We start from the raw sequence: 11154 nt of genomic DNA, 5'->3' as shown, positions 1-11154 counted from the left end.
TGTCGTGTTCATCCAGAAAGCAGAATAGTACACAAAGCTAAAATGACTGTACTTTTTATATCTGTCAACACGGGTAAACCTCAGAACATACAACTGAGTGGGAGAAAGACATCTTATAAAACAATATATGCATGATTCCAATTTTATAAGAATTAAAAATACATGAATACTGTATAAATGCTAATATGTGTATTAAAAGTATAAAACTTGTATGTGTGGATTTTAGTGGTTCTGTGGGAAAAAAGATGAAAAAGGGATAAGGGTTGGGCTTGAAATTATATTTCTAATATGGAAAATGATATCACATATGTTTGTTTTGTGGGGAATGAGTATCTGTCATAATTTATTCTTTTAAGTATATTTGAAATAGCTTATACTTTTAAATAAGCCTACAAAATCAAAATAAAATATAGCCAAGGGTGATGAGCAAAGGATGACTGGTTACGAAAGAATCTTTCATGAGCCAATCAGGACCTTCAATCTGTGTTCCATCCTCTCTGGCATGAGCAAAGGAATGTTACTTTTTAAATTTGAAATGTTCGTTTGAGCGATTCTGTTGGATATTCTGCCAGCATAGGAACATGGCTTTTGGGGTTAGTAAACAAATGGCGTTTTGGGGTGATTTCAGGTTTTTCAGAATGCGCTCTCTGACCACTAAAGGCAGATTACACATGGCACATTGCAAAGGTTGCTAGTTCTTAGTCACTCGTCCATCAGGTAAGAGAGACCAAGGGCTATGAATTCTTAGTAGAAGATTAGTAATAAGTAAAGTTTACCTAGAATCTAGACCTTTAGCTCTTGTTCCTCCTGTGGAGTTTGAGGATATTGTAAGTAACAGGAACCATCAGGTGGAAAAGAGGCAGGCGTCCACCTCATATCCTGTGGCTCACGGCAAAGAGGCCCCCATTGGCTGCGAAGCTTGTATTGCGGCACCTGTCCTTTCCTCTCATAGCCTTCCCGGGCCTTTTCCCTTTGTGCTGCCCTCCATATAGATTTAACCACAATGAATTGTTGAACTGGAGGAAATTTGCCAAATCATTTCAATCATTTGTCTTCTTTTTAGAGAAATGGCTTGTACTTAGTGCCAGCCAAGTATTTCAAAACGAGTAAAAGCCAGCCGAAAATTTTTAATCACTTAGTATCAGTGAAGCTCCAGACAGAACCTATCTTATTTAAATAAATTTTTAATTTTAGAATAGTTTCACACTGACAGAAAAGTTGCAGAGGTAGTACAGAAAGTTCCCATGTATCCCTTACCCAGTTTCCCAAACTGTTAACATCTTACATTACTATCTAGGTAGTATTTTTAAGACAACAAATGTAACCGTGTTTGGGGTATGGGCACATTTTATTCATAGACTTGATACCTCAAAGATTTTACTGACATGAAAGTATATAGCAGAATTAAATGGCATTTCATTTGTAAAATAACCTGGAAATAAAAACTAATATCTTAGCAAAATTATGGAAATCTTTTAAAATTACCAACATGGTGCCTGGTACATGTAAACGCTCAACCAATATTTGTTGAAAGAATGAATAAATGAATGCAGATGCTGTCTCTATCCTACTGAGAACCTCAAGTTCTTATAGTTTTCAGAAAAGATCCAATTTTTTCCATCTATAATCTGTTCTGCCTTACATAGGTTAAAATTCTTACTACAAACTGGTTAAGGCATAAATCATTCTTAATATCATGAAATCTTGTTGTTTCCTCCATTTATCCACTTATTATTTTAAACTATTAATAGGTAACATTGAATGTTTATTATTTTCCCTGCTCTCGGCATCATGGTGAATACTAAGTATAAACTTTGAAACTTCTGTTTTCATATCTTTTCTTTCTTTGATTATATAAATTATGCCTCTATATATAATTGAACATTGCTAGATCCTATATTGTCTTGTCAAAAAAGTTTAACTTTTCTTGGAATATCAATATTGACATTAAATGTTACATGGAAAAATTATCCTTGGTCATGTTCAAATATACTTTTTTAAAAAAAGTCTTTAATATGAATAAATAGACACTGCAGTGCTTTCAGCAAGAAAAATAATTATTTATTTGAAAGGCAGACTATTCAGCAATTAATCTTTTTATGTTTTCAGAATTCAGCTGTGGAAATGGTTTTGTCAAAACAACTTTCTCTCAATGTTCAAGAAAGCATGAAAAACACTGAAGATGAGCAGAAAGTCAATGAGCTGCAAAATCAACCTTTAGAATTAGATGTTACGTTAAGAAATGAACAATTAAAAGAGATAGAGGTATGAAAACAAGAAAAACACTGGCAGCATGATTGCATCATTTATCCAGAGCGATACAATATCTTTTAATTACCAGAAACTTGCTTGCACAGAGTGAAAAGTCTTATTTAACCTTTGCCTGATGATCAATTTGGTAACTATATAATTATGTACTCATCAGTAAGTTGTATAACTCTTTCCATTTAAAAAGTGGAGGAGTTTAATGACCATTAGTGTTCCTTTTCACAAAGTTCCTAAAAACTTACTTATTCAGTAACAAAATTTAGAGATTCTGACTTGTCATCATGCCTTTTCTTAGTCATATATATTCATCTGATTTTGACAGATTCCTTTTATTTTTTCTGATTATCAACATTGTGTTTTTATACCTGTGTTTAGATAGCCGTGTTTATGTATTTATATACATATAGCTATGTATAGTAATCTAAAAGTACAATACTTGGTCACATTTTTAAAAACGACCCTACAATTTTAACTAGGTTTACATACAGTAAACGTGTATCTAAAACATGAAATAGGAGGTGTATATAAATAATAAAAATAAAAGAAGTCTTCCTTTTGACGTTATAGAACCTTTTGACACAATAGGATAATCTAATTGCTATTAAATGCTAGACCAATGGTGAGTTTTAGTCTAGATTTTAACATAATTCTAGTGAAAAAAATCTTTTAAATGTCAGGCCTTAAGTTTCTCTATGTGCAAATGAAATATTTAAAACATCATCTTGGGATAGAGTTCGAAAATGAATGAATTAATTAATAAGTAAATGAGTGAATATACACTTACTGATTTCCTTGACTTGTTTTTAGGAATTATATAGCCAATTGGAAGCAAAGAAGGCAGCCATTGAACCAGTAGAACAAACTGAATATTTCAACAAAACAGAAACAAGTGCCTTGGCTCTCCACAGTACAAGGAATTCAGTGCAGCACTTGGACAATCTGCTTCAGGCACTTATTACTTTGAAGAAAAATAAAGAAAGCCAATATTGTCTCCTTAAAGATTTTCAGGAACACTTTGCTGCAGTTGAATCCTTGATGAAAGCCTTGTTGACAGAAAAAGAGAGTCTAAAAGTGTAAGTGTAAAAATTTAAGACTTGCATTCATTTTATTCAAGCACAAGTTCCCCTATCTTGGACAGGCCTAGGGTTTTAAGAGTTTATACTATAAAGGATATTATGATTTTAATACTACAGTGTGGAAATTAATTCCATATGGAAGCCATTAAAGAAAACTTAGTTTCAGGCAAGAAAATTATATTACTGATACTAATTTTATAATTAAATTATACAAATCTAAAAAATTAATTTGTTAAACAGTTAATTCATACTCTAAATATCTGCAAAATAGATTTAAGTTCTGTGGAAATCAGTATTCTTTTCATCAAGAATTTATTCTAAACTATGGGGATGGAGAGAAACATATACAATTGTTTAATATCAGCATAATTAGTTTAAATATTTCGGAACATATTTAAAAAATATATATATATATAGTAATGGTTCCTATTAAAATAGATGTACTCTTTTTGGCTTTGAAAACAATAGTAAATTGTTATAGTCTTAACATGTAAACATTTTCTCATTATTTATATTTATGTTTATATTTATGTTTAAATGAGGTTTACTTTCAGTAATACTCTATGAGGAAACATTTTTGTATTCAAAAGATTAGCCTGATGATTATACCTTCTTAGTATATCATTATTATTGGAAAGAAGATAACAAAGGGGCTGACTGTTGTAGTGATTTCTCTTAGCCCTAGACTAACCTTTGTGCAAGTATTTCACAGGTTACAGAGTACTTTTATATATATTGTTCCTTTCATTCTTCACTCTTTTTCTGTGGTTCTGAATTTTTATGATACTCATATATTATAGGTGAGTTCTCTACAGTGTCCCAAACTAATTGAAAACCATAGTAAACAAGATTCTGATTTTATTTTAAAGACATAGTGCTCTTATAGACAACCTAATCTTTGCTTCTGTGAATTCAACGCAGAATTAATTTCTTTTAATGTTATCTATCTAAATATTAACAAGCTCCATTTTTCTTCTTTTTTCAGGGGATCACTGGACAATGCAACCTATCTGGCCAAAATTCAGAAATTGCTGGCATCAGTAGAAAAAGCAAAAGATTCTTTAAGCAAGATGAAAATTGAATGGGAAAATTTATCAAACTGTCTGACTGACATGGATAAGAAGTTGTTAGAAAGCCAGATCAGGCAACTTGAACATGGGTGGGAGCAAGTGGAACAACTGGTTCAAAAGAAGTATTCTCAGCAAGTGGTGGAACATGAGGAATTTACATTTCTCATGAGTAAGATCCAAGACCTTGACATTTCTCTGCAGCAGCAGCAGCAGTGTCTCCAGTTAAGGCTGAGCTCGCCAGAACAGGAAGGGACACAAAGTATGGTTGCCTTGGTCACTGAACTCCAGACTCTCAAGCACAGGTTGTCTGTTTTAAAGGGGCAAGCTGAACTCCAGATGAAGAGGATTTGGGGAGAAAAAGAGAAGAAGATTTTGGAAGATGCAATAAATAATTTGCAGAAGCAATTGGAAGCATTGGAGCCATTAAACAGAGAGCTGGAAAATCAGATCAAGAAGTGTGAAGTGAGAAACAAGGTGAAAGAGACAATCTTATGGGTCAAGAATCTTTTAGGTGAACTCGTTCCTACCATTTCCCTTCTCCCAGATGACATTCTTTCTCAGATCAGAAAATGCAAAGTGATGCACGATGGCATCCTGGGTAAGCAGCAGGCTGTGGAGTCACTGGTTGAAGAGGTCAAAAATAACATTACTAACCTTACAGCACATGAGAGTGATGAATTAAATAACCTCCTACAGGACTTACAAAGTCAATGCCAAATGCTAGTTTTAAAATCGACTCAAAGGTCCCAGCTGTTAGAATTTAAATTGGAAGAAAGAAGCAGACTTGTTGCAGCAATTGGGGAGGTTCAGCTTTCTCTCCAAGGAAGTGAAACATTGACAGTTCCCAAAATGGGAACACCCTCCACAGAAGCTGAACTAGAACATCAGCGTGTCACTTTGATGACTTCTCAGAAGGAACTGCAAGAAATTGAGAGCATAATCTCAGCACATCTTCAGGAACTAACAAACATTTGTAAGGATCTAAATGTGTTTGAAAGATTATTTCTGGATGATCAATTGAAAAACCTTAAGACGAGAGCCAACAGAACACAAAGATTCATTCAGAATAAATGTAATGAAGTAGAACACAAGATAAATTTTTCCAGAAAATTCCATGAACAAACATCTGTGCTTCAGAAGGAACTTGATAACATACAGCACAATGAACTGCTGCTAAAGCAAGAAGTAAATCAGGATGTTAAAGAAGAGTTCTATAGTCTTAAAGACCGACTCACTGGTATTCAATCTAGTATCTTACAGTTAATGAAACTTAAAGAAGTATTTGACGATATAGGACTGAACTGGGATTGTTCCCAGCTTGACCAGTTACGGTCCCAAGCAATTGAAAAAGAAAAGGAACTCGAAGAAAAAATTAAGAAGTTGGACACATTTATGAAAGAATATGGCAAATATCAAGCATCACTAAATAAACTGAGGGCAATGGATTTGCAAATTAAGAAAAGGGCTGAAGGAGTACTAACAGCCTCTAATACTTCACCAGAAAGCCGTCTACTCAGTGCTCAAATTTTGAATCAGAGAATCGAGAAAGCCATATGCTTATATCATGAGATAGTAAAGAAATTAAGTGAAAATAAGGCCTTTGGTGACTTGTTCAAAGAGAAAGAAATACTACAAATAAAGCCATATGCAGAAGAAAATGATGAGTTACACAGAGCTCTCCAAAACATAGCACTAGAATCCCAACCAAAAGAAATAGATGAAAAGAATTTTCAGGACAAACTAGAAAATTCCTTACATGTTTTGAACCAGATAAAATCTCAGTTACAACAGCCTTTACTTATAAATTTGAAAATCGAACATATTCAACGTGAAATGGATAATTGCGAAGCATTTCAAGGACAAGTTCAGGCGGAAATGTATAGCATTAAAGCTGTAACTGTTACTGAGAAGCAAAGAGCAGAAAACTCTTCTGAAGCTAGTGATGTGGAGACAAAATTACATGACATTGAACATCTTTACATGCAGCTTAATACAAGCATCGATTTGCGCACAGTAAGTTTTTAAATTGGGTGGTTAACATCTATTTTTATTTCAAAGATTTTATGTTTTATTTTCAGTTAATATTGGCACTTCTCAAGAAGTTACAGGTTCTGCAGGAAAATTCTCTTCAGAATAGTCAATTAAAAAATTGCAAAGTGTCAGTTCATAATCCCAACTCATTCTACATCTAAAATAGTGCTAAACCTACATAAACGAAAGACATAGTTTGGGAAAAGATGAGTTTTATTCCTTGTGTTTATATCCCTTGTAGCCTCGGTTGAGCTTAGGCAAAGTTGTTTTTGTTTTTTAAAACTAGTAGGGCACAATGGAAGAAATATGGTGTAGAGAAAAGAACACTGAGTAATAACTAACATTCAGTTAGAACTTACAATGTCTAGGCACTGTGCTGAACACCTCACCTTTAATCATCTCAGCAACAGTGAGGTGAGTGCTATTATAGTTCCATTTTAAAATAAGGAAATTGAAGTTCAGAAACATCAACAGTTTTCTCAGGATCTTGTAACAGTAACAGAACTAGGATTCAAGTTAAGATCTGTCTGATTTTAAAGCAGAGGTCATCAAATTAAGGCCCGTGGGCCAAGTCTGCCCATAGTGCCTGATTTTGTAAATAAAGTTTTATTGGAATACAACCCTGCCCTATTCTTTTACAGATTGTATGTGGCTGCTTTCGTGCTACAATAAAAGGACTGAGTAGTTGTGATAGTCTAGATGGCCTGCAAAGCCTAAAATATTTAGTCTGACCCTTTATAGGAAAAATTTGCTGACCTCTGTTGCAGAGTGACTCCAACCTACTTCTTTCTTTCCTGCAATTATAGGGTAGATATCATAGGCAACATTGGAAAACACTGTGTTTAATATAATGCCTTTCACTTTGTTTTCAGAATTGTCACATTAAATTTATAGGATGGGGAAATTAACTCCCTTTAATTCAAGACTTATTAGATAATATATTTGCAATATTTTGATAGGTATAAATGCTGCAGAAATGTGATGTCCATTCTACGAACCCTAATATGTTCTTTAAATTGATGCTTAACAAATGTTGAGTAAATTGAATACTTCTCTACTTCATTTTTTTATTGAGGTATAATTGATACATAACATTAGTTTCATGTGTACAACATAATGATTCTATATTTGTATATATTGCAAAATGATCACAACAAGTCTAGTTAACATCTGTCACCATACAGTTACAGAATTTTTTCCCCTATGATTAGAACTTTTAAGATCTAGTCTCTTAGCAACTTTCAAATATGAAGTACAATGTTATTAACTATAGTTGCCATGTCATATATTACATCACCATGACTTTTTATTTTATAACTGTAAGTCTGTAGCTTTTGACCCCCTTTTCTCATTTTGCCCACTCCCACCCCTACCTCTGGCTACCAGCAGTCTGTTCTCTGTATCTTTCTTTATTTGATTTTAATAGTTTCCAGAAGCAATGTACATAAATCTCGAAAATAATATGATTAGAATGGACTGCAAAGGACCTTTAAAGTTATTTTTTTCAAATGTTTTTCATTTCATTGAGAAGACTGAGGTCTGAAGGCATTAAGTGATGTGCTCAAAACAAAATTAGTGGCAGAGCCATTAAATTAAAAACAGAAGGGGTTCTGGGTGGTTTTGTTTGTTTCCTTTTCATCTTTTTCCACAAATATTGATTAAGGCTGTATACATTAAATATATTGTTTTACTTAATTCATAGTCTAATACAAGAGTTCTAGAGCAGAAACATAAATCATCAGACATGATTCATGAAATGTATTTTTGAATATAGATTAGATTTTCTAGCAAATCCGGAAACAGTTTTTCTTTATGCAAACAAAAACTTACTCATTTTAAAACACTAGTCAAACTAAAAGCATGAGATGCTGATTTTCATAAGACTCAGAGGCATGTTATCAGTACACCACAAAAATTCAAGAATGATAAAAATCCCAGAAGTTTGACAATTTCGTCACAGCTTTTAATCTCCTGTTTACCAGAATGTCTTGAATGATGCTTATGAAAATGTGACACACTACAATGAGGCCGTCACCAGGGCGATGGGGATCATCACTGCCCTTGAAGCCATCGTTGCATACCATAGGGTAGACCTGGATAATCCAGAAGAATCACTGGAGATGCCTCGCTGGAAACGAGAGGAATTGGAATCCACAATAGCAGACATCCAGGACCTTACCGAGAAATTGGAGAGCATAGCCAGCCCTGAGGCCAAACTGCAGCTTCAGTGTACTTTACAAGAGATAGTTTCTAAGAACTCAGCCCTGATGGAGGCAGCCACAGTAAAGGAAGCTGAAATGCAAAGGTAGGTACTTCTTTCCTAAGGTAATGCTTTATGAACATAAAATATAGATTTATGCATAATTAGAAATAATACTTATTTTTTCTTATTAGAAACACATTAGAAATAGCATTTATTACACATTAGATATAATATTTTTTTCTTATTATTGAGTACATACAGCAGAATTTTTGGTTTCCATTTTTTTTTTCCTCTACTCTGGAATGTGAAGCTCTTTTTAATTATAGTTGACAAACAATGCTATATTAGTTTCAGGTGTACAACATAGTGATTTGACATTCATACAACTTACGAAGTGATCACCACAAATCTGGTAGCCATCTGTCACCATACAAAGTTATTGTGATGTTATTGGTCATATTCCCTGTGCTACACATTACATCCCTGCGACTTATGTATAACTCTAAGTTTGTACCTCTTAATCCCCTTCAAGCAGAATGTTAACAAAAATCTGCATATATTATAAAGAATAGTGCTCAGCAGCTTTGTACCCAAAGATTCAAAGATAAACATTATGAGATTTGAATTCCATTGTGTGCTCATTCCTTCTTCTCTTAGAAGTAATCATTATTCTAAATACTTTATGTTGTTTAAAAAATATTTTTACCATATGTTTGTGTCCCATTTTCAAGTATATGTATTTTCTATTACTTCATTTATTTCAAACTCATCATTATCCTGAAATTTATTTATGTTCCTATCTATAATAAAATTCTATCACCCAGCTATTAATAGACATTTGGGTTATTACATAGTTTTTGCATTCACAGTTCTGCTAAGAACATTTTTAAAGCAAGAGATTCCCTTGGGTGTATACCTAGGATTATGGTTGCCAGGTCAAAAAATATGCATATCTTAATTTTTAAATTTCAAAAAATTTTACCCATTTCTACTCAGACTAGAAGCATAGTAGTGTTCCAATTGTCCCATATCCTTGCCAAAACTTGATGTTGTGAGATTTAATTTTTGCCAGTCTTATGAATGAGAAGTAATATTTCATTATGGTTTTAATTTGCATCTCTATTACTGCTAATGAATTTGAGGTTCTTTTAAAAATATTTCTTCTTTCACATTTGAATTCATATTTCCTCTTCTGAGTTCATTCAATTTCCTCTTCTGAAAAATACCTGTTCAAGCCTTTCCATAGTTTTTATTGGGTTGTTCATCTTTTTCTTATTGATTTGTAGGAATTTATTTTATATTTTGGAGGTTGATCTTTTGTGGCTATATGTGTAACACATATCTTTACAAAGAGGTCTCCTAGTAAACATCTGTCCTGGGTGACTGTCCCCAGCACTCCAGGAGAAGTTCACATCAATAAGATTAGAACTCGAGATGTCCTCAATAAGAAACGGCTCCAGAGTTTATTTTATTTCAGTGTATTAGTTTGGGGCCTCTGAATATTCCTTAAGTTTTTGCCAGCATATTACTGTGTTTTAAGAGTTAAGAGAAATACTTGATACTGAATTTTTAATTGATTTTAGTGGGGGATTTAGGCTGTATCTGTTTTAAATACATAAGTTTATTCATACTATTTTTAAATATATCACAACATTATGCTATATAAAAATATGCTGCCTCTTATTTATAAAATGAACTCTTTTCCTTATTGTAACAAAGACTCTATAGGAATAATTGTAATTGCTATATATTTTATAAAATGGATTATTGTAATTTACTCAGCTATCTTTTGTTTAAGTAATCATTATCCTAAATATTTCATGTGCTTTAAAAATTTATTATCCTAAATATTTTGTTATATATGAAGTGTTTCAATTTTGCCAATCAGTAGTCTAGTAAATAAAAATATTGTACAGAAGGTTTTATTAGTTTTAGGATAAATTCCTTATACCGTTTTAGGATTAATTCCTTGAGTTAAATTGCAAAAGTTGAATTAATGAGTCAAAAGATATGAGCATTTTTAAGACTAACTGGTTTTCTACAAGAGTTATATCAATTTACACCTCATAAGCAGTGTTAAAAAATGCAGTTTTCCAATTAAGGTGTTTCAGACTAGTCTTATCTGCTTGTTAAACTTGGCAGTAAAGGTCTTCTGCAGGTCCCTGTGAGGAGGAGGTAGTCAATAAAAATTCATTGAAATACACTGAATAGCAAAAAAGAATTGTATTCTGTTTTCTATTGTGTTCAGAATTCATTCTGGGAATTTCAGAATTTATGCCCTAAATGAAACTTAATATCACTTTTTTTCTAATTCACTAGGTGTCTCGAGAATTACAAATGCTATGGAAAAATTAAAGAGAAAATTGGCAGTGACCTCATCCATATGGAAACAGTTCTCGGGATGTCTATGTCCCCATTGCCAGTGTCTTACAAAGAAGCTTTAGAATGCTTGGAACAGAGCAAGGTAAAAGTGTTTGCAAATCTCCAGTAAGATTGTGTGCAAAAA

General features: G+C 33.0%; 1 protein-coding gene across 1 annotated transcript in view; it reads left to right on the top strand.

The window, feature by feature from the left end:
- The window catches only part of SYNE2 (spectrin repeat containing nuclear envelope protein 2), a 293506-nt gene that overhangs the window by 149397 nt on the left and 132955 nt on the right, over positions 1–11154 (top strand). Inside the window, exons 47-51 of the mRNA XM_011386203.2 lie at positions 2110–2265; positions 3076–3341; positions 4330–6427; positions 8428–8750; positions 10968–11112. Of these exons, the coding sequence (XP_011384505.1) occupies positions 2110–2265; positions 3076–3341; positions 4330–6427; positions 8428–8750; positions 10968–11112 (2988 nt within the window). The remainder of the gene's footprint in view (positions 1–2109; positions 2266–3075; positions 3342–4329; positions 6428–8427; positions 8751–10967; positions 11113–11154) is intronic.

The sequence above is a fragment of the Pteropus vampyrus genome, unplaced genomic scaffold (assembly GCF_000151845.1).
Source record: "Pteropus vampyrus isolate Shadow unplaced genomic scaffold, Pvam_2.0 Scaffold15, whole genome shotgun sequence".
Classification (NCBI taxonomy): Eukaryota; Metazoa; Chordata; class Mammalia; order Chiroptera; family Pteropodidae; genus Pteropus; species Pteropus vampyrus.
The sequence above is the reverse complement of the archived record's forward strand: the minus strand, read 5'-3'. Positions and strand labels throughout refer to the sequence as shown.